This window comes from Melospiza georgiana, chromosome 13, assembly GCF_028018845.1.
Source record: "Melospiza georgiana isolate bMelGeo1 chromosome 13, bMelGeo1.pri, whole genome shotgun sequence".
NCBI classification, from domain to species: domain Eukaryota; kingdom Metazoa; phylum Chordata; class Aves; order Passeriformes; family Passerellidae; genus Melospiza; species Melospiza georgiana.
Window position 1 is genome coordinate 14,173,306 of NC_080442.1, and position 26,776 is coordinate 14,200,081.

The window sequence follows — 26,776 nt, forward strand, 5'->3', positions numbered from 1 at the left end:
CTTAGGAAAGAGGTTTTTAGGACACCTCCATGCAGCCACGACTCATTTCAGTCCAGTTTCCACAAGGCAACACGCCGCTCCATGAATCATTATCTCCAAAGCCTCCCTCCCACCTCACATACTCAAGCAAAAGGAAAATAAAGTGTAAGGTTTACATTTTCCATGCCAGATTCAATGAAGAATAAAAGGAAGGGGGGAAACCCCCCTGACTTACTTGCACAGTAGTACGAATCCTTGTTGAAAGGCTTCATACAGTGGTAACAGGTTGCTTGGGCTACAACAGAGGTTGCAGTGAAGAGATGTCCATTCAACAGCTTCTTATCTTTTTCCTTCTCCTTGGAATCCTTGTCCTTCTCTTTAGTCTTCTCTTTATCTTTCTCTTTTTCCTGCCGAGACAGAGTGACCCAGAGCCTCGTCACTGGCAGAGGTCTGTCCCCCAGTTACAGATTGCTCAGTGTTTGCCTTTGGCACGGCGAGGGTATCGATCGAGGGGCACCTGAACAATGGCCATGTGTCTGCACAGCTCTCCCTGAAAAAAGCCCCTGGGGAAGTGGATTTACATACCACTGACTCACACAGGTGTCTCACCACTGCACACGACACCGAGTCTGTTCTGAAGGCACTTAGTTCCTTCTTCCTTTGTTTTTTATACTTGCTTGGCTTAATGACTTTACCCCTCTTCAGCACTTTAAATAAATTGTGTTAAATACAAATACCACGTGCAGTGTGTATCAGACTTTCAACACAGCTCATTTTTAAGGCCAAGCCATAAGGCTCGTGATTTTCAACTGCATTTCTAATGGAGAACACAAGCTCTTCCTCAGTGCCTCTACAGCCTTACTGCCAAAATATTTCCACCTCTGTTTTCCTTCCAACCAGCAACTTTTTCAACAGTTACATGCAACCCCAAGTAACTCTGTGAAGCTTTTTGGCAAAATGGATCTTCTACAAACTCTCGACCTATGGCACCAAACAAAGGCTGGGGAACAACAGCAACACCATAAAAGAGCCTCTCATCTTCCACAGGCCACGACTCAACCTCTAGGCTACTCAGCTTTGGAAAGATGACAAGCACAGACAGCTTCTCCAACTTTTAGCAGACTTTTTGCTTCTTTCCTGTCTCTACCTTAGAAAGAAAATACTAAATACTAAAAATCTGAAACATTTTCCCCGGCAGCCTTTCATGGATTTGGAATTCTTCCAAACAAATTTTAAAGGAAACTCCACAGAAAAATGCTGAATTTGAATTACAACAACTCCTTGTCTTTCCATGTACCAACTTACAAAATGTTTGTGATACGAGTCAACTCCAGGTCTGTAATTTTGACTGTTGCTGCAGATTTCCTGGCATCTGAAGGAGAATCTTTACCAGAAACTGGTAAAGGCTTCTGTCAGCTTATCATTGCATTTTGTTATTCATTTTGTTATCTTTGCACTTTGTTATTTGTTACTGTCCCAGCCTGAATATCAGGGAGCTGCAGAGCTGCCCACGCGAGCAACTGCCATGAAGTGGCCTAAAGAGGGATGGAGCTCTGCAGGCACTGCAGGGAAACTGTTGAGCCCTGGATGACACACTCACACCATGAGGAACAGCCTAAGGACTCCTCTCCCAACACATCCCAGGCAAAATGCCAGTGCCTGAGTCTCTCCCTGCAAAGTGTCAAACAGAAAGTCTATTTACTGGCCCCAAACGCTGTTTTGTTCTGCAAATAAGCAAAACTAGGAGTATTACCATATGGAATAATCCTGTCTGAAGCAGAAAAGCTGCCAGAAAAGCAGTCTGCATTGCGTCACATCTCCGCCTCCTCTGAGCCATCAGCTTGGCTCACACCACCCCACAGGAACCTCCACAGCCCCACTTTCCACCCACTGACCTGACCATCTTTAACCATATCCAGCCTGGGAGGATTCAGGAACTAAAACTCTGCAGTTTTGGTCTGGGCTGATGGTACCAAGTTGATGCCTGGAGTTTTCCTCTACTTCCAAGCCTTGTGAAGTTCCAGGAGAAAAGACCACTATAAGCTCAAGCCAAATCTTTTGACTCTCATGCTGAAAGGAGATTTCCCATCCTATACTTTAAATCTACCTGAAGTTCACTGCAAAACCTAGCAATTCTGAAGTCTAATTTTAATTACATATAAAGCCTCAGGAAAAACAGGAAATTGGTGCACCACTTTCAAAAAGGAAACAGCAAACTCCACACAAGGGCTGCCAGCCACTCCTCTTAAGGACAAAGTCTCACAATGAGATTTTTTTCAGCTTTTTCTTTTTTCCTGCCGCAGTTACTGGAACTTTATTTAAAGAAGGACCGTAGGAACAAGACTATATTTGTGCTGTTGGAGCTGCCAGTGAGATTTGGAGCCCGGCTTCGTGGCCGAAGCGATGTGCCAGAGCAGCCACCGCGGCAGAGGATCCCACTCCCCAGGAACCACGCAGCTCTTACCTCCCAGTGCTTCAGGCCCACCAGCTTCACTGTTATCTGAGGTACTTCTGAGAATCTATTCCACTTTATGGACATCCTTGCCCTGGGCAGGAGCTGCTCCCCAGCAGGAGCTGCTCCCCGCTAGCCCATGGCGATGCCGCAGGCTGCGGCAGGGCCGGGGACAGGAGCAGTTGTGCAAAAAGGAGGAGGGGCAGGACCATTGCTGACTTCCTTAAAGATGATTTTAGCTATCTTGCTGTTGCTTTCATCTTGCCCTACCTTAGCCTCCACTGCTAAAAAAATATAAAACTAAAAACCACACCCATACAGGTAGAAAAGGATGTGATTAATGTTTTACGAGTCAATATAAGACCACCTTTTTAAAGGTAGAGGGGAGTAAATCAAACACTCTGTGATGTTTGGGCTACAGAGAAAGTGAATTTTCACATACCTCAGTGTTGCTATGTAGTACTTCAGCAAACAAAGGGCTGCAGAAGTTGCCCAGACAGGGAGGTTTTGTGTGTTTGAGCTCCTCCTGCTCTGCAGGTCACGTATATTCCCTGTCTCCTAATCCTTTCAAACACTTGCAACTCCTACCATACACCCTGAAATGCTGCTGCTGGCACAGCACTGCCTTATTACTGTGCAAGGCAACGAAAACCAGAAATTACTCATGCTAATTGTTGTAATTTCTCAGAAAGCCTTGACCAAAATGAAAAAAAAAAAAGAGGGTTTTTTCCTGAACTGACAAAGACAGAGAAGGTTTAAGACTTTAAAATGTGAATCAGGGCACTCTGCTAAAGGCAAGAGATTCACTGATAACCCAAAACAACATGCCAGGCAAGGGCAAATTCATGTCAACTTCTATCAGTATCCCCTCCAGTTAGTGCTCTTTATTTTTAACTTTTTTTTTTACATAACTCTCTTTATTTTCCAAAAGACTCAGATGTGCTTTATTTTACTCAATTTCATCTGAGAAAACTGCATTTCTGAAGGTCAGGAGATAAGTTAAACTAAGCTGGAAAGACATTGAAGCCTCCCTCCCTCCTGACAGCCCAGAAACCAACTTCCCGTGTCAAACTTCTCCTTTCAAGGTTTCTTTTGTTGCTTCTGTTTTTAACTCTTACAGGTTTTTCTCATTTATAATGTTTCTGAGAAATCAGTGTTCCAACTAATTTTTTGGTCAAATTATTTAAATGTACTGGTGGAGCCTTAAAAATGTACAAAATGCAAACATTCCACCACGAGCAGACAAGAAATTGTAACTTGAATGATATTTTGTCTTTTATTTAATAAAAGTATGAGAGTTGATATGAGCTGCAATTTTTGTAGTGTCTGTTAGGGCTGGGATTTTGGAGCAACTCTTTATCAACATTTTCAGATACAATCATGAAATTAGTGAAATCAAACTGCACTGAGTAAGCGTCTAAAAGCACTGCAGTTATATTTTCTGTCCCAAGCAGATCTCTTACTTCTCTATCCAGTTTTGCTTTAGAGATTACTCACATTAGGTGCAAGAACCAGTTAATGAACTTTCATTCCCACTCACAGTCTATGCAAAATGCTCCTGGACTTCTCACTGGTGTTTGCACAGAGGTTTCTATGTAAATAGGTTTACTTTTTCAACACTGCACTTTGACGCAGAGAAGAGCATTGTCCTAAAGCTGCTCAGAAGCAGCTCCGAGCCACTTGTGGCTATCTTGAAAGACAGATCCATAACAACAATTTGTGTGTCATCACACCTCTCAAGGGCCTTTCAACAGTATTTACCAACATATTAACTACACATCACCTAACAAGACAGTAAAGTGCTCTGAGCTTCTGTCAGACAGATGAATCGAGATGAGATTCAAGCAAAAAAATCCAACCAAACAAAAAAAATCTCCAAACATATATTAATCTTCAAGGGACAATCTAAAGCAACAACAGCCTCTTTGTGTGAATGATTTAGCATTAATGTAATTATTTCTGTAATCAATACTGTTCCCAAGAAATTCAGCTGTAATCAATACTGTTCCCAGGAAATTCAGGGCTTAACTTTCAGCAAATTAAATTTCAGGGTTTCAAGGATGGAAAAAAGGGAAAAATATAAATATTGGCCATCACTAAAATCATTGTTTGAGCAACTTCTCCTGTACAGTGCAGAGGAACTTTGTGGCAAAAGTAAAACAATTATGAGAAGGCAAAACAGCCTTCAGCAGCCAGTCCCTTCTTACAGCTCCTGGTCTTGTTTTATTAAAGGTTCTCAGGTTCTGAAAAAATTAGACTCATTAATCTCTACAAAGCCTAACTCATGCCAGGACAAAATTTATTCTCTCTGGGGAGATAAGTGAAAACATAGAATCATAAAGGTTGGAAGAAACCTTTAAGATCATCCAGTCCAACTGCTGACCCAGCATTGTCACTGTAACCCAGATCTAGGACTTGGCCTTATTGAGCCTTACTAAGTTGTCCTTGGGCTCAGTTTTGGGGTGCTAAGATTTCCCATGGAGCCAGTTCCTATCACCCCACAGACACTCCTGCCCTTTAAATAAAACTAAAAGGAAGGGAGGAAGTAAGTAAAAAAAAAGAAATTCAGGCAAAGACTTAAACACAGAACCCATCTCTGCTGCCTGTGAGCATTCCACAAATCACAAGTAGCACTTACTTTGCTCTTCTTGCTGCTGGACATTTTATTCCTGAGGTAGCTGAAGGTGCGGCTGACTTTTGTTACACCTTTACCAGCAGACACACTGCTGCTCTCTTCAGATATGCTAAAAAAAAAAAAAAAAAAAAAGAAAAAAAAAGATAAATGTTGTTTTGGTTTTTTTTTCTCCTTCCCAAAGCATCTATTAAATGGAGAGATTATTTTTAGAGAACAAATGCATTTATGAGCCAATGCAGTCTAGGTGCTTCATGGTGTTTTACCAGAGAAGGAAAAGTAAAGACAAAATGCCAATCCACTCATTTTGAGATAAATGTCAAGGAATCCTCCTATCTGTTTTGAAGCAGGCCATGCCATAGCACCCTCTGCTGCTCCCCTGTCAAATAACCAGGAAACATTAATGCTGTAAAGAACCAATTCCTTCCAGAGAAAGGCATCTAATGAACTCTAAAAAGGCAGTGAATGCCTTTAACAGAAACCACACTGTCTGCAAAGCCTCCCCTGAGAAATGAGAATACCAATATTAAGTAATAACCACAATGGTTATGTATATTAATTTAGGAATTTTTAGGATCACAGATGATTTTTGCCAGCCTTTGCATGCACAAGCTTATGACTTCAGCTCTGATATAAGAATAAGGAAACTATTATTGCATTAAAGGACATAGTCTGTCAATATTAAGTACAACACAAACCAAAAGCAGAGCACAAATATTAATTAAATCAAGGAGGAGAAGACAGCAGAGAGCAGAGGTGAAGAGCCTGCTAGTCACAAAATAGAGCCAAAGCTGTGAGTGGCACAGAAACCAGATACCCAGTGCCACAAACATCCTTCCTCCAGGAAAGCACCTTGAAAGCCACCACCAAGATTATCTCCTCTGTGCAACTGGCAAGGATGAAAAGTAACACACAAAAACAAGATCATTTTGGCCTTTGTTACAGAGTGACAGAGAGAAATAGCCACAGGCAAAAAGAACTACTTTTAGTGTAACATAAACCTCAGGGTAAACCAATACTCTGCAATAATGCATAATCAACAAACAAATTTTTAATGCATAATCTGATGTTATGAATACACAGAACCTTGTTCAGAGATGAGACTTAGACTTTCATATTCTGTGATCTAAAACATTCTTCAGCCTCTAGAGACACAGGACTGATTTTCACAACCTCTGCTTTCAGCTGAAGTGCCTTGGTGCCAGGAAGGCTCTGGGGTGCCCAGGGCAGAGCCCAGTGCAGGAGTGGCCTCAGCAGAGGCAGGGTGTCCCCAGGATACTGCAATACTGGACTGCAGAAACTGCAGTACTGGACTATATATATTGCAATACTGTATTGTAAATACTGCAATACTGCATTGTATATACTGCGATACTGCACTGTATATACTGCAATACTGTAAATACTGCAATACTGTACTGTATATAATGCAATACTGCATTGTATATACTGCGATACTGCACTGTATATACTGCAATACTGTAAATACTGTACTGTATATAATGCAATACTGTACTGTATATACTGCAATACTGCACTGTATATAATGCAATACTGCACTGTATATACTGCAATATTGTACTTTATATACTGCAATACTGTAGTGTATATACTGCAATGCTGCACTGTATATACTGCAATACTGTAGTGTATATACTGCAATGCTGCACTGTATATACTGCAATACTCTAAATACTGCAATATTGCACTGCTTATTCTGCAATACTGTACTGTATATACTGCAATGCTGCACTGTATATACTGCAATACTGTAAATACTGCAATACTGCACTGTATATACTGCAATACTGCACTGCTTATTCTGCAATACTGTACTGTATATACTGCAATACTGCACTGTATATACTGTGTGCATACTGCAATACTGCACTTTATATACTGCAATACTGCATTGTATATACTGTGCATATTCTGCAATACTGTACCTCTGCACAGAGGAGCCCATGGAGCCGCCCAACGACTGCGTACCTGCAAAAGATGGGAGGGGAGGGGGGTACAGGTTAGACTGCAACCTTAGCTCACTGATTCCAAAATACATGGTTTGCATATTGGGATGGTTCAAGAGGAAAGGGAAATGTTTTCCAGAAATGAGTGTTTAGAACAGAATTCATGTGCTCAGGATAAAGCTTGTTCCCTGTATCTTTAGCTGCTCTCAAATTAGATGCTGAGGTGAAAGCCTGTTTAGTATTTTTATCACTCTTCAGCTATTAAGTAAAGACCATGCAACTGTTAAACTCGCTGGTAAATCAGGGTGGCTGAAACAGAACTGCCAATTCAATGACAATAGGTATAAATGAGAATCATTCTGACACAATGCTTTTATTTATACTCCACTAGAAAGGATCCATTGTACAGCACATCCGGGTTTCATGTATGAAACTATTCTCCTTGATAAAACTGCAGTTCATTTTCCCATCAAAATCCTGAGGCACTTCATAAAGAGTAAGGGAAACAAGAGAAGCCTTATTCTGTTTTCCACGAAACGTTACCAGCCTGGGGCTTCGTCACGAAACACTGCTTGAGGAAAGGCTCAATTTCAACACGAAGCTGAAGCCCTGCCAGAGGCACCAACTCTCTCTGCCCAAGAAACCTGCTTGCACAACGCATTTGGAGCAGATCTGGGAGCTGACAACATCTACCAGAACCATTGAAGAACACTGAAAAATCAGGATGAAATGATCCAGGACACAGGGCTCTCTCGGAAATAACTGGGCTTGCCAGGACTCAAAAAAACCTTCATTCAAGCACTGTTTGCAGCCCTATCTGAAGCTCAAGAAGCAGCATGACTGTCACTTTACAAGGCTCCTGCATATATACTGCAAGAAAAACATTCTTTTGGCTCAAATTCCCTTAATGCTGAGTGTGAATGCAAAAGAGCTACTTGCCATTAGAGGCCAAGATGGCCCTTTATCCAAAAAGCAGTAAAAGCATTAGGAAAAACTGTGCATGCCATACTAGGCTTTAAATACAGATTTTCTAACCACTGATTCAAGTGCCAACAGAGTCTGAAACAGAAATATAATTTCTTCATATTGAGAAACTAAAATACAGGCATACCCTGTCACCTAAGCCCTGCTTGGAGAGCTGTGTTAATATTTCCCTTGCAAAATCTTTCACCTCATTAATGATTTATCCCAAATACACCAAAGTCAGTAAAACTGTAATATGTATGAAATGAAGTCTACTATTCCACTTCCAATAGTGATATTATATTTTTATAATATAAAAATATAATATAAAATCTAAGTGCCTACTAGGATCACATAAGTAATTTACAGACTCCCAAATCCTTGGTTAAAGCTCCAGTAACTCTGGTTCCCATTTCACTTCTAGCTTGCTTTTAAACTGGGTTAGATGTCCTTACTCTTTCCTTTTTTTTTTTAGAAGACTCATCAGTTTGACTGTATTTAAGTATTCCCCAAATCTTTTTGTTTCTTTGCAGTTAATATCAGAAATGTGAACAAACACTGAATGAAGAGCTGCAATAATTTAATATTTGTGACTGCTTTTCACTACCTTGAGAAAAAACACTGCATGAGAACTACAGTTATGTATCATTTATCTTTTACTTCAATAGTTGTTTCATCTTAAAAATGGGATATTCTCAGTGCAGGGAGGCAAAATGGATCCAGTGAAGAATTAAGGTCTGTTTATGATTTCATATTTTAGATTATAATATTCCATGATCAACACTGCTGCAAGCTGTAAACCCCAGAAAGATAAGCATAGAAAAAGACACATCTTCTCACCTTCTGGTTTGTTTCTGAAGAAGAACAGAGGAAGGAAAGCTTATTTTCATAACCTTTTTGTTCCCTGTCATGACCAGGAACAAAACTGAAATCTGACTTCAGAACTCACAAAAAAATTAAGTTTTTGATTCAAAAGCCATAACTCCTATCGATGTCCAATGAACCTGGGCTAGCAGCCAAAATTTGCTGTATTTATATGAATACCTTTTAAGCACCATCCACAAAAATTAATTCGCATTGCAGCTGGACTTGAAATAATTCATCAAGATCCATTCTGCAGAAAGCAGTGACTGGACTATGATGTTGAAACCAGCTTGCAATGCCTTAATGCTGTCAATAATTAAACTTTTGTGGCTCAAGAAATCCAAAGGCTTCATAATAATTGTCCAGCCATCTGAAATCGATGCCTTAAATATATCACCAGACAAACTTCAACTAATTCTCCACTTTCTTAAGGAAAAGCAGGATTGGAAAGGTTGAGGAGTGGTATGAGAAATGAACCCTAAAGATGTGAAAAAACAAACTGGTCTGAGATTACTCCATGAAAAATGCCCATTGCCAAGGCAGTCTCAGAAAGAGCTGTGGCTAAATCAACCTTTATAAAGTCACCACAGTATCATCAAATATGTAAAGAAAACAATATCATTGAGACAATATCTGACATTATCTTAAATGATCGTTAACAGGGGCACTGTTGAGGGAGAGAAGAAAAATACTGGCTACTACAAATATCCTCTAAAACTGTCATACCCTAACATGAATATCAAGTATTGGATGTTTAAAAGAAAAAAAAATAAAATAACCCAAATGCTTAAAAAAACAAAACTCACCAAACAAACAAACAAACAAACAAACTCCACCAGAAAGTTTACCTAAGGATATTTTTTACTGTGAGGCATCACATGAATGCAGAGCTGTGTCTTTGCAGTTCACTTTGTGGGGACCATGAATTGTGAGTTTTGTTAAAAGCAGAAGAAAAGGACAGAAAAACAAGGAAGGAGCTTAAATATGGAAGTGGTAATATCACACCTGAGCACAGGACTTTGCTGAAGGAAAGGACAAACCCACACTGAAGACAGGAATGGAAAGGAGGAGAATTCAGGTATGTACAACGTGGATGGTGTGGAGATTGTTTTAAATTCAGGAAGCAATCAAAATCTATTGGACTGGAAAGCAATTTCCCCCATCCCAGTAAGGACACAAGGAATGTGTCTGCTTTATTTCAACAGTCTAATAAAACATGCTTAAGAAATAGGAAGCATTTTGAATAATCTTCGGTAAGCCTATTTTAAAAAACAAGACAAGTCTAAATTACTTTAATTCAATCTTCTGCCTTAGTTGGGCAGCTTTTAGCAATGGAGTTTGAAGGAGGAAAAAAAAGCTGGAAGAGAACCCTCACCTGTTTCCCACTGAACTATTTTGATAACAATATCAGGACCTAGATATGAACACCTTGAGGATTTAAGGTCTTTGACTGCAATTTGTGCTTTCTGCATAGTTGGGGAACTGTACAGTTGCTGTGAAGATTTTCAGAATTTAATAATCAGGGCTCCTGTCCACTTCTCTCTCACGGAGCAATGCACTCACTGTCACCTATGGAGGGCAAGAATGTACCTCTTCTGCTAACTCCATGCCCTGCAACAAGCTCAAGGCAAATATTTTGGTTTTAGTAAAATGGTAAAGATCATTTTGCTGCTCAGAGTGACAGGTGATGATATCTGCCACACGGATACAGACTAAAACTAAACCAGATAAGATGTGATGGTGCTGATGTAGAAGATTCTTTGGCTAATAACCCTTTAAATTCTGCCATTAGTTAGTATTCAGATCCAGGACTAAGATAATGCTGTTAGACATCATGCAATGGAAAGGGGAGTTCAATGTTTGCAAGATGAAATTCCAGTGTCTGAAGCAGAAAACCAGATTTCCCTATGTTTCCACCCATTATGGCTGCATTGCACAGAAAAGGATTACTTACTATCCAACTCCTCCTCCTCATCACTGGAAGAAGAGCCAATAGAAAAGAGAGTTTTAGACTTAGGAATGAGTGGAGAGATGCTGAAGGAGAAGGAGATTCGTCTCGATGGTCGAGTCCGGCCCTGGGCTGAGAAGTGGGTTAACAGCAGACATTAGAGCATGCTTGAAAATGCATTGAATAATAAAAAGGAGAGGAAAGCAGCCAAAGCAAACTAAAAGCAAAGCAAAGGAAAAGTCTGCAAAGCAGCTGGCTCCAGAAAGGCACAAGAAACAAAGAACTGAGAATTCCAGAGGGTGCAGGTTTCAGAGGGCACAGGTCTCACTGCATGCACAGCTCAAGGCTCCAGTCTTTCCCTATTTTTGCTGACTTTTTTTACAGGACCTCTTAGTGAAGAATTATAGGCAGTTATCTTTCCAAACAGAATACCAACAACAAAATGGATCTCTGGACAAAGGGCATCAGCTTAAGTGAAAGAACTGCCATGGAGTCAAACTAGAACAGCTCAAGATATCTGTTTGAAGGTGCTTTCTGCAGTTAAATGATACAACAAAGCTACCAAATTAGCAAAGACAATTTATCTGAAGTGTTGACTTTATCTACCTGGGAAGGTTCTTGCCACTTCTATGTCTAAAAACTAAAAATCAACAATGTTGACAATGTCATGCCCTTCAAAATTTCCAGCATTAAAAAGAAGACACTTAAACTTCCTTTCTCTTCTTCCACAATAAAACAGAAAAAACAAGCATCTCTTCTGCCTTATTTTAAAATTTAGGAGTCTTTTTTTTAAAGAAACTGCCTAAACATGAGAAAAGCCCCACTACCTCCTCTTCTGCCCTTGCCTGTATAATGCCTACCAAACATAGTGCCCAACTCAGCAATTAGTCTGCTAATATGGGATATCAAATATCCCATAATTTATTTTTAAGAGCAACCCTTGCATAGCAGCAGCTTCCCAACAACTCTTTGTAAGTACATGGTCTCTGAAAAGAGAATTAAGAGCCAGATAGCCATTCTTCATTAAAACTGGATTCCAAAGGCCCTACTTCCCAAACCTTCTCTTCATACAAGCACAGGTGGGAACCTCTGAGCTGCGAGCTGGTAGCTGGACACCCACTGCTGGTACACCTGAGTGTCCTCAGGAAAGGTGCCTGGGACAGGGCTGAGGAACCCCTGCCCCTGGGACAGGTCTGACCCAAGGGTTCCACTAAAGCACCTACATTAAACATCTTCAGCAGGGGTATTCAGGAACTTTTGAGTCATGCCATGGACACATAATTCACTTGCAGAACAGGGAAAACAGGCTAAAGACTTTATCAGTACTACTCTTCCAAGAGAAAGACAAAGCAATTATTTCTCTCCTTGAATAAAACATGGCCTTTCAGCCAGTACAAGGAGGGTTTTTTGCATGGCTGGTATCATACATCAAAACTGAATTCAGAATACAAAAAACACTGTCCAAGGAATAACCAATGCTAGGAAAGCAAATGCTCCATAACACTTCCTCCAGCCATTAGTCACAAATGCCAATTGTCTACAGGCAATTTGACTAAAATGGGCACAGTAAAGGCATTTAAATGGAAGAATCCTTAGGAAGACCCATGCATTAGTTTTGTTTAGACTGCCTTTTGAAGGAGTTGTTCTAGTGTTCCAGACCTGAAGAACACAATTAGGCAATATGACTTTTTCTTCTGTAGTCTACTGTCTATTTAGACTAAAAGTCAAGATGAACAATAATACTTTACTGTAAATTGAACCACCTTTGCCAGCACAGTTCAACTTCCATTTCAGTGGTTTTATTTATAGCAATTCCTGGCTTTATAACAGTGCTCCACACTGGAAATTTGCTATTCCAACCCTAAAAGCATTCTTCCGAGCACTCCAGCCAACAGCTCTTGTGACCTCCCTCTATAAAATGCTGAAGGATTAACATTGTGAATGGCCACATCAGCTCTTGGAACATCTGACACATCAGAGGCAGTGTGGGCTAGGAACTTGGTCTTGGAAATTGCTCCTGCCTCAGCACATATGACAATAAACAGTAAAATAATAGAAAACCCTCCATATGTTTATTAATCTGGATTTAGTTTTTGAAGTTCTCGAGCACAGCATCTTGCTTCTTTCTTCCCATTCAGACACATTTGGAGGGATCACAGGGTCTTTTTTTTTTTTTTTTAAACACCTACCACAAAATTATGCAAGTGGAATAAAGAACTGAATTTGTCCTAGAATTCACTTCCATACAATTCTTGCAAAACTCTCGAGTGTCCTGCTGGAAAAACATGAACATCAAACCCAGGTGACACAAGGGAGCTTATACACCAAGACCTCCTTGTAAGAGGCACCAAACTGTCCTGTGGTCACAATTCAAACATCACTGTTCCTCTTTCAAAGCTATAAAATAAAAGCAGAATAATACAATGGTTTGGGCTGGGAGGGACCTTAAAACTCATCCAGTTCCAGCCCTCTGCCATGGGCAGGCACACCTTCCTCTAGAGCAGGTATCAAGCCTTATCCAACCTGGCCTTGGAACACTTCAGGGATGGGGCAATTACAACTTTTCTGGATGATTTACTGAAGTTTCTGTAGTCAGGAAGGTGTCAGGATTGGGAAAAAAAATCCATGAGCTAAATTTTCCATGTTATTCCTTTTGGATGCTCTGATTTTCAAAAACCACCTTCCTATAAAAATGTCACAAATTAATGACTGAGCAAATAAAGCTCAGAGGAACGTTAGTCATGTTTTCATTGAGTGTCCCAAACCCACAGACATCTGCCTCAAAGCACCAGACTAACCCTGCTGCTTTGCCCACAGCCCCTGTGGAGAGGTTACTACATCTCCTCTTTTCCTTCTCTCTCCAGGGACCAGGGTGGCCAGGCTGGCTCTAGAAGGAGATGGGACAATCAAGGCTCCATGGCATTTTTAACACAAGGTCACAGGACATTTCCCTCATTTCTGGGGAGCCAGCCAAGTTTTTGGGTGTTTGGTCAGAGGCTGGGTGCAATGCCAAGAAATTGGTTGCCTCAAAAAACAACAATGAGGACCTTCAGCCCAAGGAGGGAAGAGGCAGTGCCATCACACGGAGCAGCATCTGGTCTCTCCACAGGACAGAGCTGCCCTGGTTTGGTTACTGCTGCTGGGGGACACATCTGTCAGGCCACATCCTTATTAATCATGGAATTATCATGGTGAAGAATTAAAAGCCATTTCCTACAAAGCACAATCCCTTTGAGCTTCCTCCAGCGAGCCTCCTCCATGAATAAAACACTTTTCTTAAAGCACCCTGTTGTCCTTTGCAAGGGAGAATCACGTTAATAAAGAGGAAAGAGCAGACACCATCACTAATTGACACGAGCTAAAATGTCAATAGGATTTCTGGTTGGCAATTAATAAAATGAAAACATGTGTAATACATCCAAAGCACATCCAGCTGCAGCCTTCTGAATGACTTTTTCAGCTGAAAGAATCAATTCAGCTAAGTTGCAAAATTAAGTGCTTGTTATCACTTCAATTAAGCTAAACTGGAAAATTTTATAGAATCATCTTTTATTATTTTCTCCAGGAATGAGATTCAATAAATTACACCCAACTGCTCCAAAATATTTAACTCAGAATGAATAGCAACAAACTCCTCCAAGGAGATCTAGACATGGATTCTCAAATTTCCATGTATCAGCTTTAAAAAAAATCTAGATGCAGGGAAGAAAGATCTCAAGTAGAATTTACCTGACATCAAAGGAAGAAACTCTGAAAGGTGAAAGGATGCAAAATGAGATCCTTTTTTTTAGTTAACAAACTCAATAAAATAAATCATAGTTTCCATAGCAATAGTCTAATTTAGAAAGAAAAAAAATAACCCACACAAAGGAAACCTAACAGAAAGAAAATAGCAGGGATACCCTGGGAAGAACAAAACTAAACTGAATGAATTCTGCCTATGCACCCACAATTCCATGCAGCAGTGAAACATGTACTTCATGTAATAAAGGAAGCAGGAGCGGGCAGGAGCACATTTTGCCTTGGGAAGAAAGCAAGATATACCAAATTATAGAGATGACAGAGTGGATAAGGGAAAACTGGATTACTCACTGTCGAGCACTGGTTTGCTAATTGACATTAGAGACATGGATTTGGTCAGTGGAGATGAAGCAGCAGAAGTGCAGAAGTTAAATCCTTGTGGCTGTGATGCCTGATGCACCTGCAGAACAGGACAGAACCACGCTGAGTATGTCAGGAATGACAGAACCATCCCAGCTTCAGAGCCCAGCTCGGGCTCATGTTTACTGCAACTCTCACTTTGAAACAGTGAAACAGTACTCAGGTGAAATGCAACATTTTGTTTTGCCTCTTAAGTGTCAGAAACTAATTATGCAACACAGAGACTATGTGTGCTTGATTGTCTTGCAAGGCATTAAAAATCAGATACTGTTAAAACTCTCTGATAGCCATGGAAATTGCTGTTGTGACTCCAGTTCCTCAGCAAAACTAGGCTGTGGCTCAATATGACAAAAAAAACCCCTGATGTTTAGCAGTTTGTTCCCCAAAAATGCCATTCCTCTAAGCAAGAGAAGACACAAGTGTTGTGTTGCTGCAATGAAGTAGAAAATTTAAAATAGCTGGAGGTTCCTCCATGTTAAAGATGAAAGATTTTTAACATTATGTGTATGTACATGTAAGGTGAAAGCCTTTGCAAGACTGTCACTTGGGAAAATGACTTCCAAAATGTTGATGCAGCATTTCCCAACAGTAGCTGGACAGCTTTACCTGGTGGTTGTAGTCTCTGATTTCTCCTTGCTCGAGCTCCTCAGCGAGCAGCACCAGGGACTGATTGCTGGCAAGGGGACTCCTCCTGAGGTCTTTGGAGCTCAGGGAAGAAGCCTCCAGGTTTGTAGAGGGCTTCTTGTTCTCACCAGAGTCTCCAGTAAGGCCTTCTAGGCTGTAACTAAAGAGAAAGCACAGAGGTCAGGTGCTGCCAAACTCTCAGGGACCAGTGTCTTTCAGCACAGAGCACCTGCAAACATAAAACACAGAGCAGGCACTGAAGTGTGCAGGCAAAGGCAGGTGTTACTCCTCAGCATGTTCTTTTTTCTTCAGAGCAAACAGCAACATCTTTGTGCTGCTAATGAGACATAAAGGTTTGCTCATTGCTTGAACAACCACTGAAACTCCTGGTCATTTGCCTTTCCTACTGGATTCTTTACTCTTTTTGAGTGGTGCACAGGAAAATCCAGAAACACCGCTTCTAAAGATTTTTGGCATTTCCACGTATTCTCTTTGATAGGTTTTTATTAGGCTCTCCCTTGGAATAAAGCCACCCAAATCAAACTACCAGGTGTTGCCTGTCCTGGACCAATACCACTCCCAGCAGCCACATCAGCTGCTGTAACTCTCATCTCTGCAGCCACATCCTCTGAATCTATTTTAAATCCTGACACTGCACAGTTTTGGCACTGATAATGTCATTTACTCTGCCACAGGTGGCTTCTCTTTTACCCATGCTGTGGTTTTGTTTTTAAGTTCAATAAATGTTGTTTCCATCACCCAATCAATTTTATTTTATCATCTATTGAGGGAACTAGGTCTTGCTCAGTAGAGCTGGGCAATAACTCAAAGCTAAATAAATTACTAAGCTTTTGCTTGAAGAACTGTTAGAAATAAAACATCTGGCCAAACTCTGTAGAGACAGATGCTGATAGACAAGTGACACTCTCTTCTCACCTATACAAAACACATCCTGTCTCACATGGGACTATTTAATCTGATAAATCTTCCTCTAATATTCTGCTTCCGACTCTTTTGCTCCTCGTGCCCACACAAACCCACTGCAATGCCAGTGTGGGTTCACTGGGTGAAGCTTTGCAGATTTTCCTCCCAGGACAGCAGCACAGATCCATGGCCAGTGTTGGATTTGATACTCACTAAGTGCCAGCCCTACCCTGGATTTATATCCCAACCTGAGGCTAATCATGATGTCTGTGGTGAACAAGCTGCCATGAAACACATGAAAAAGAAAACATACTACAGGCTGTACAGATGATTTAAACAACCAAAGGAGCTTTAAATTCAGGTAGACTTGCATAGCAGTGATTAATGTTCTGCAGTCCCTTAGAAGCATTACAAGGCTCATAAATATGCACCTTGAAAGCAAAAACTGCAATAAACCATGAATAAGAAGATTCAGTAATTTAAAAAAACCTTTTTTCGTGGTAATTAATGAGAAAAAAGACTGGTTGAAGCATTTATAATTTAATCTGCTTTAGGAAGATTGTGACTCATCAATGTGTATCAACAGCAGGCATTTAAAAGTTTATTCTAAAACACCTGTAGGTAGAAATCAGTCCAATTTCTACTAATTATTTAGGATGGAAGAATATATCTTTTTTACATTCCAAGGTGGCAATAATGATGCTACACAGTAGAGAAAAAAAAATCATGTACTTGTGACAAAACTAGCTAAAATCTGCAAATGTTAGCCCATAAAATAGTTATCAATGATACTGGTTTGTAATTTGCTGATTGGCATATATACACCAAACATAATTAACTGTCCATTAAGGGCAGATTTCCTTCTCAATATGTACTCTTCAGAAGAAGAGTTTTAAAAGCTCTACCCACCCAGCAAAAACTGCTAGAGAAAAGCTATAAAGCCATAAAATCTGGGGGACTGGCTTCCAAACAATATTGGGTAAAGAAGTGACCTGCAAACACCAATTTCAGCACTGGGACTTTCTACAGAAGATCAAACTTTAAGAGCCTTGGAAATTTTCATCTGTGGTGTTCAGTTTTTTTCAGGGAAGGTTTTACGTGATTTAGTCTCCTTGAAGAAAAGCTTAGACCTTTCAATTTACAGAGAGCAAGTCTGTGTGAACTTAAACCCTTTATGAGACTGATCTGGTACAGAGAAGTGCTGAATCACATTAAATCTTGCTTTGATTCTTCGCTGCTGTCACCATTTTCATTCTGATCACTGCTGCGGAAAGAACCCCGCGGCTCGAAGTCATCACGGAGCAGAGCAGCTCAACCCAACAGTGCAGCCCCTTCACTGCCAGGGGCCAGGGGAAAGCAGCCACCACCTCCACCTGCAGCCCAGCCCTGAGGCTCCACTCCCACGAGTGATTGCTGAAAAAGCAGACCAAGCAAACAAACACGTGCGCGCTTCAGCCAGAGCAGCAGTGCGGGATGCACGAGAAGCTGACGACAGGGGTGTTTGCAGAGCTCCTGTGCTGCTGCACGTTTATTCATACCATACCTTCTACAAGTAAAGTCAGGACCCATGGCAAGGTACTGTACGCCTGAGGGACACCAGCTCAAACTAGGAACAGCAAAAGAGGCAAAGAAAGGAAAAGGGCAGTGATTATCGGATTGTTATGGCACATGGGGATTGCTAAAAGACTCTCACATACCTCAAAAAAAAAAAAAACCCAACAAACTCAGAAATAATGCAGTAGCACAGGTCTGGTTGAACAAACACACCACAGTGTCCCAAATGCCTGAGGTTACCACTGAACAGGGAGCAGGACAGCTCACACTTCCCCCAAACTCACCCCATCAGTGAGTATACAATGTACTGGGGAAAGTACTCCTTGTGGGGAGGGAGGTTTTTGGGAAAAACAAGGCTAAAACATACCAAAGCCAATTTGCAAGTAATCACACACAACCACTGTGTTAGTAATTATTAGTATTTTCCTGGGAGCTCGCATTCTCAAATCAGAAAAAGAATCCCTTACAGATATTTCACAGTGTAAATGCCCTCCACAGAAATATTAATAACCTCAGGCTAGGCTTGGATAAATAAGGAGAAAGACACATTCTTAAATGCTGCACAGTCTTTCACAGTCAGTGAAAGAGGCTGGAAGAAAAAAATAAGCTAATCTTACTGTTAACTTGGGATTAAATCAAGAGTGCTACTAACTAAAAAACCTTTCAGCTCCCATTCCCCAAAAGAGTCCCAAAGTTGCATCATGAAAGACATAAGAAATGAAAATGCAGAATGTAAATATTTTGGCTGTTATTTTAGACTGCTTTTGTTATTTTTTGTCTGTTAGCTCATGGCCCAATTGTAGGTTTTGCAGAAACAGAGAAATCCATCTTCTTGTCAGCTATTACATTTGTATGATCTCTAAATCCTGAAAACGCTGCTCAGGAAGCATTCACTGTCTGAAGGGAATTTTGCATAAGCACAAGCCCTGCTCCCAGGTCCTGGTCTGAGATCCATGCAAGGAGGGGACATGGCCAGAACATGCTTTGCTCCATGATAGGAGCCTGTGAAAAGGGCAGAACAAATTTAAGGTTTCCTGGACAAGGAACTGTGAGTGCCAGAAGCCTCTGAGGGCACAGATGAAGATTTGAACCCACTGAATGCATCATGTCATGCCATCTCATGTTGTTTCCACACACACTGCAACACTGGAAACATTCTGGAAGGGTTTGATAATTGGAAACATTCTGGATGGGTGTTCAATGGCAGAGTTCAGATAATTGCTGCCTGTTTTATAAAGGATATTAACTGGGTGAGGACACACCCAAAAGGTGTGCTTCACCTGGAGCTCTCAGCACAGTACTATAAACATTCTTCATGAAAACATTCCTTGCCATAACAAGCCAATATTTCCAAGTACTTCATCATCCTCACCCACTCCAACCACAATGGCAGATGTTTAACTATTGGTGGGGGATGGCAGGGACTAAAATACTTGAGTAAAATCATAGAGGAACCAAGTTCAGGCCACAGGAAATCCACCTCCATCACACACAACCTGCACTCTCAGGCCTGGGTTCAGCCTCCCAGAGGGTCACTCAGACCTGCTCAGGGGCAGCAGAGAAAGCATCCCAAGGAAGGTGTCACACATGATTCCCCAGGCCATCTGCTCGTGGCCACAAGAGCTCTGAGCTTGGGGGACCCTTTGAGATATCCTGATGTCACCTTGCTTTTCAAAGCCACTCATTTTTGTGTGGTCCCTTTTCAATCAAAGGAAAGAAGATTCTCTTCATTAACCATGTAATGTTTACATTCTAAAAGATGCTTTTATTCCTGACCACTGTTGTGTTATGGAGATGATCCCAAACGCTAAAACTGCAGGGGAGGGAAGAAGAGGAGCCCTACATATGTAGGAGGAAGCCTGGAAGTGCTGAGATCTCAGAGAAGGAAGGAAGGGGATCTGTTGGCAAAGGCTGTGGAAAGCACTCTTGCAGAACCACAGTACTGTGGGGGAGCCACCCACAGCCTGTTGGCAACACCCTAAAATCCTAAAAACATCAATGCAGAGCATGCAAAAAAACCCTTTACAGAAGACAGCTTGGGGAGGAGGAGAAGGAGCTTTTATCTACACCAGCCTTGTGGGAGAGCATGAACAGCTGGAATCAGTTTCAGGCTCCTGCTCCACAAGTGGGGTTAGAGAGGATGATTCCAAAATGGTTTAGAGACCAGAAAAAGTGAGAAAGTGTTTATGAAAGGATTATCACACATTTCAGATATGACCAGGTATTCTAGATGTTTTCTTTATTCTATATGTAAGCTCAGTGTTTCAGATATTTTGACTCTAAATAATAACACAGCTCCTACAGAGGAGCCTTAATAGAACACTGATAAAAATAGGAACATTTGCATGAGCTGAGAAGTCAAGCACTGCACTGCTTCCTGCAGTGGTGCAAATGAAGAGGCTTCTTAGAAGTAAAAAAGCATGTTCTTCCTTGTGCCTTTTATAAAAAAAATTCTTTTCTAAGAATGTTCTTTTGAACTGTACAGTGCTGCTGGGTTTCATTGATGCTGATGCATGGTGAGGCACAGTGATTTTTTTGGTCATAACACCATTCTTTTCACAAGTGGGAATGTGGTAGCTTGTGTACACACGCAGCACCCCATCCATATTTCAGCTGAAGTGAAATCCCAAGCTAACCTGGCACAGGAGGGGAAGTAACAGGCTATGGGAGGTGAGACAAGCTTGAACCACTGAAGGACAGAAGTTCAACTTCTCTTTTTTCTTTAGCCTAAAATCTCTATGTGTGGACAGTCCACACCTGCTGTGTCAAAAATTAAGTACCCTTTTTTATATACTAATAGCCAATGCAAAGGTAACATGAGTGGAACTGTGTGTCTGTGGGATGGATGAGAAACTGAAAGTTTTTTAGAGAAGCAAAGAGAAAAACACATTTTCTATATTTTAGGAAGATGGTTATAAAAACCATCAAAAGAGCAAAATTAAAGCCATTTAATTGAATCAGCTGCAGATCTGCAGTGTTCCCCAAGTCTGAGATTGTGTCTGACCCATCCCTTCTCCCAGCTGCCCCTCCTGCAAGTCTTGCCAGGAGTCTCTGATGTGCTTTAAATCCAAATCACACACATGCTCCCAAGGTAAACCACTGTCTTGATCAACTCCAAATCTTACACATGGCAAAGGCCAACAAAATCGTATCTGAGATTTCTCTTCATTATTAACATAATGTCCTGGAGAAAACAGCTCAGGCATGGGCTCTGTGGGGCCCATGGGTCAGACCGGAGAGAGAAAGCAGCCAGGGGGGATGCACAGCTCCAATGCCAACACTTCCAGAGGTACTACAGGTTTACTAACATGAGAAGATGGAGTTAGTAGACATTCAAACACAAAACAGTTAGTCACATTAGTTGGCTTTGTACCTTCTCCTATGAATGGGAGGCTTCTTTATACCATCCCCCAGAATTCGCATTGAACTGAAAATGAATCATGGAGAATGGTCAGCAGCTTGAATGAAAAAAAACTTAACAAATGGCAGCTAAAGGAATAATATCCTCAACACACAGACAGAAGGAATGGACATACAGGGAAAACACAAAATGGAATATGAAAGGAAGTAATGAGTTTGTGTTTCTCCTCTCTTCTACAAATAAATCTGGGCTTTGGTTGGTTTTATTTTGTACAGAAAGAAGGCTGCACAGGTATTGACCATGTTGCAACTTTGCTGCTGCCAAAGCCAAGTCAGTTTAAAGTTTAGATAAGGCCAAACACTTTGACAGAAGCTGTTAGCAATAGTGATTAACAGCAGCTCCAGTTCTGCAGTGCTTAATCCATCAGTGAAACACGAGGGTGTTCCTTTGCCCAGCCTGGACATTTAACACACACTGCAGCTTTGTTGAAAGACAGGCATTTCAAATCTGCTATGAATGTCAGGAATTAACTGAAGGATGAACATCCTTTTGTGCAGCCTTGTTGGTTTTCTTTGTATTTTTAATAGCAAAATGCAGACATGAGGATTATCTGTGAAATGCATTTGAGGAGAGATGGGAAGCGAAGGGGAACTGAGCATCTTTTCGCATTTTTGGGGTTTTTTTCATTATCTTTTCTGTGAACAAACTTTTACACTCTTTTTACATCCCTTTTACAAACAGGAAACACATAACAGTGGGAAAATACCACATTTTACAAAAAGTTGATTTTTTTTTTTCTGTAGGCTTTTTGGGTCCTCTATCTAAACTTGACTTAGCTATCTTTGTCATCAAGGTCTGGCCTATTTTTGGTGTGGACAGGGGCTGCAAATCATTGCTGGGGCAGGAAGCATCTCTCAGAGCTCAGCTGATGGTGCACTCTGTCACCCCATTCCTCCTCCTGGCTGGGCAGCCCAGTTCTGATCCCTGGGCTGGTTCTGGTGGCAATTACACTTTATTTGGCTATTTTTCTCCTCATTTAGTGAGGGCAAGCTGCTCGCCTACAGAGCAGAGAAGTGCCATGGGTGCCCAGAGGAGGGGAGGGAGCACAGAGGGTGGTGGGAGCAGCACAGAGCCTGCCCATCAGCAGGACAAACCTCAGCCAAGGCTTGTGCTCAGTGCTACTCCACTTCAAAGGTTTGCAAAAGTCAAGTTGCAATAAGGACTTTTCCCCTTCTACTGGAAAAGCATCTACTGCATGTGAAATAAATGAATAAGCAAACACTCAGAATTCAACTGATTTGAGTGAAAGTCACTTGTTAGCACTTCCCTTCCTCAGTATTTGTTGTTTCTCACTAAGCAACGAGAGAGTCTCAACATCACAACAGCCACATATGAAAAGAACAAAGAAAAGAACAAAACAACACAGCAAATAATCCAAATTCCTTTCTAAAAGAAGCATAAAAACAAACATGAATCTAATCAGTACCACAGACCCACCCAGCTTTTCTCCTTACATGACAGCTATCCTTATGTAGCTGCAGCTGAATGTGAGAACATATGAGAAGAATTACTGTTCCTTTAACTCAGATTTTCTTACACTTACAGTAAATGTATTTTCCCATATCAGAAACAGCCTCCAAAGTGGGATGCAGGAGAATTTAACCTCATCTGTTCACTGTTAGCAGTGACTGCCAGCTTTGCAGTTTATTACCCTCAGAAATCCTTATGCATCAGGCCCCACACTTAAAAATAAATCTCCCCAAATGAGTTTATGAGCTTATGGACTCATTCTGTCATAAACAGGCAGGTATGCTGACTCTTTTGCTGCTTTTAAAAATTGATAGGGATTTCTTAACTTATTTAAATACTACCTGGGGACCAGGAATGAAGCCCAAAAAGGGTGACAGTGTTAAACAACAACAACAACAAAAATCTTTCACTGTATGTTACTTAGAAAATCCTGAATGGTTTTCAACATTGACTTTAAAACCTGAAGGTGATATTAATTAATCATTATCCTTTAGTGATACCCACAGCTGCTGTGTGTAAAGGATGCATACATTCCTGATGGGAGGCTGCTGCCTCTCCCTGGATTATCCAAAGGGGTCAGAATTTTCAGGAACCCGTTGTGAGTGGTGAGTTTTAATTTAATGCCATCCAGCCCCACATGCAATGGCTCTGTTTCTGTTAACAGCAGAATGTTTGCCATGACACAACAGGCAGCCAGAGAGTGGCACTGCCCTGCACACCTGGGGCTGCAGCCTCTGTGAGCTGTAGGGAGGATATGGCACCCTGACCCTGCTAAAGCAACTGACTGCTCTGAGAGCATTAAAGCACATTAAAAACACTGGCCAAACCTCCACTGGGCTCAGAATACACAGGGTTTGGCCCCAAGCACCCCACAGCCCAAAAGCTGAACAGTGCAGGCATTGCATAGAACCTCACAACAATTACTACTTTTTGGTGTGTATCTTCCTTTATTTCATCTCCTTCCCCACTGAAATGGGGGACTGAGCAACTTTTCTTCCCACAGTCACTTGGCACCAGCGTGGACACACTCACATGGCTCGTACACCTCTGCCCCTTGTACCTTCTGAAAGAACAGAAGGGAAAACTTCTCCTTCAAATCTTCCTGAACAACACCAGGGACAGCAGAGATGAGTTGGGTGGAACTTACTGTACATGAGGGACTGAGGGGGAACCAATTCTGTGAAACAGAGAGGACCCATCTCACCATTATGAAGAGCTTTTACAGATTTTTTTTTAAACCTTGGTGCCTGTGTTATCCCTTAATACAATCAGAGCAACAATGTTCATGTTTATTCTGCGGTCAGTGACATTTAACACTCCAATAATTCCTTTGTACAGAAAGGGGTGGTGACAGTTCTAATGGAAGACCTGTCCCGAGGTAATTCCATTTACTCTGGAAAGCACAAGCATACTGTAGGTATTAAGTACTTTAATCCTGAAAGTTAATTTAAGTAAAACCAAACAAACATACATTAGGAGATTGTCTTAACCTCTTCAAACTGAAAAAGAAATAATCAAAAGTGACGCGATAAACTCTTCAGTTTTATCACGCCAGCTTTAAATCTCAGATAAATATGCATGAGTGGGTGCAGAGTAAATCAAAGCAGCTCCTCACTCACCTCCTCTGATTGATTTCTGCCTCGTTGGTGGCATTCTTGCCGGGCCCCCAGCTGTGCCGGCGGAACGGGGACAGCGGCCGCATGGAGCCGCGCAGGACGGACGAGGGCGTGGGCACGTCCGTGATGCTGTCCAGCTCCTCTTCCTTCTCTCCTCCCTCTGAGGACACCATGTTGGTGCAGCTGCCATCCAGGCTGTGCCTGTCCTTGGGCTGGGCGAAGCTCCCCACGGGTGGGAAGGGGAGGGACGTGTCGCTGCCCAGGGATGAGTTCCTCTCCAGGGACACGGTGTCGTCTGCAGAGGAGCTGGAGCTGGTGACATCGCAGGCAGACTGCTCCTCTTCAGGCTGCTGGGGTGAGAAAAATTCAAAGTAATTTAAAGTAGAATCATGGACTGGATTGGGCTGGAAGATCTATAAAGATGACCTCTAAAGATCAGCTAGTCCAACACCCCTGCTGTGGGCAGGGACATCGTTCACCAGATCAGGTAGTTCAGAGACCCATCCAGCCTGGTCCTGACCACTTCCAATGAAGTGAATACATTTAACATTTTAAATGAATACAAATATTTTGTATTTCACACAAGCTGAGAGATTTCTCAGTAGGTGGCAAATTAACCATCATAGAACTGAGACTTCTTGCTCTGGTTTCAAAAGAGGTTGAAATGCTCTGCAGGGTGATCTCTTCCACCCTGGCTGCCATTACCCAGCTCAGATCCTCTGCCTGCCTTCCTCTCCCCAATTTTATATTTCATCCTGCACAGCAAATCCTGTTCCTCTCCCCATTTCTGGCTAAACCTGTTATCAATCAAGGTGCCATAAAAATGCCAAAGGTTTACTGAGAGCAAGTAATGGGGAAGGGGTTATCACAACTCCTGATGACAAATTCCAGCCTGTCCTGTGGGACTGGGATGGGCTTGTAGAGCTCAAGGGCAACACACTGTTCCATTGCACCATGCCACACAAAAAGGAGAATTACTCAGCTGCAGAAAACAGACCAAACAAAAAAAGCTTAATTCCATCCCCAACTACTTTCCATTAAACAGAAAGTTAATACCAGGATTTGCAGCATTTTTCAAATCCAACTGTCACTGAAAAATATTGTTCTACAGGAACAGCCGCCCTGTATTAGAGATTTTGAGTCATGCTGTAATTTTGGGGTTTAGTTTGCTCCAAGAACAGTATGCAGAAGCCAAACTGGCTCTCTCTGGCCAAAGGCCACATGCTGACCATAAAGCCAAAGAAGATATCTCGTTCCCTGTGGCCACTACAAAACACACAAGCACCTCTCTGACATCACCTCCAGTCTGAAATGGTGTTTGCCCTGAGGGACTGACATGGGAAGTTTCAATTTATGCTGCTGCAGAGCTCTGTATCATTTAAAATAATAACAGGCAGAGTGCTCTGTCAGGCCATACACCACAGGGCAGTCAGCAAAACCCTGGTGGTTAATTGTGCTCACACAGTGGGCTCAGGGAGCTGAGTGCCCCAGGGGCTGCAGGCTGTCAGCAAGCATTTGGCAGAAGAAAACTGGATGCAAAATCTGTTCTTGGAAAGGAAAGATGGGCATCAGACCACATGGAAAGCAGGATGAGCAGGAGTGGTGTTAAACAGTCCAGAGACTTTTGTTTTTCTGTGCTTTATTTGGGGGCACACACTAAAAGCTATCAGCTTTTTATTTGACTGAACAAAAAGAAACTGAGATATTCAAAATATATTCTAATTGAATATTTCACTATTCAGAGAGAAGCCCTGTTTCCAGCTTAGCTATTTTTTATTCTTGGTTCAGTTTAACAGGTACACAAGAATGTTCCTGAGATGGTTTAACTAAATGCTGTCACACTGCTTCCCCTCTCACATCCATCAAAGGGAAACAGAGGAAAAAAAAAAACAAAACAGCATCCAGAGCACAACACCAAAATACAAGAACCTTTTAAACACAAAGCATTAAAAAACACACTAAAAATACATTCCTCCAAAAACATTCACTTCACCTTAAGGTATGTCAAATACTAACAATGAATTTCAGAAAACTGTGTTCTGTAAACTAGTGAACCATGGATTTGATACATTTGAATAGGAAGCTGAGACGTAAAGAAAAGAGAGCTGAAATGGAAGCCCTGAGAAGTTTCTGATGATGTTCAGCAGTATTCAAGACCATCTGATATTTGTGTGAGTCACGATGAGAGCTTACTGAATTGC

General features: G+C 41.5%; 1 protein-coding gene across 1 annotated transcript in view; it reads right to left on the bottom strand.

The window, feature by feature from the left end:
* Positions 1-26,776, bottom strand: part of AKAP13 (A-kinase anchoring protein 13) — a 69,751-nt gene that overhangs the window by 24,291 nt on the left and 18,684 nt on the right. The window contains exons 4-11 of the mRNA XM_058033552.1: positions 24,579-24,925; positions 21,442-21,495; positions 18,058-18,120; positions 15,573-15,750; positions 14,898-15,006; positions 7,010-7,052; positions 5,070-5,175; positions 215-386 (exon numbers count right to left, since the gene is read on the bottom strand). Coding sequence (XP_057889535.1) covers positions 215-386; positions 5,070-5,175; positions 7,010-7,052; positions 14,898-15,006; positions 15,573-15,750; positions 18,058-18,120; positions 21,442-21,495; positions 24,579-24,925 — 1,072 coding nt within the window. The remainder of the gene's footprint in view (positions 1-214; positions 387-5,069; positions 5,176-7,009; positions 7,053-14,897; positions 15,007-15,572; positions 15,751-18,057; positions 18,121-21,441; positions 21,496-24,578; positions 24,926-26,776) is intronic.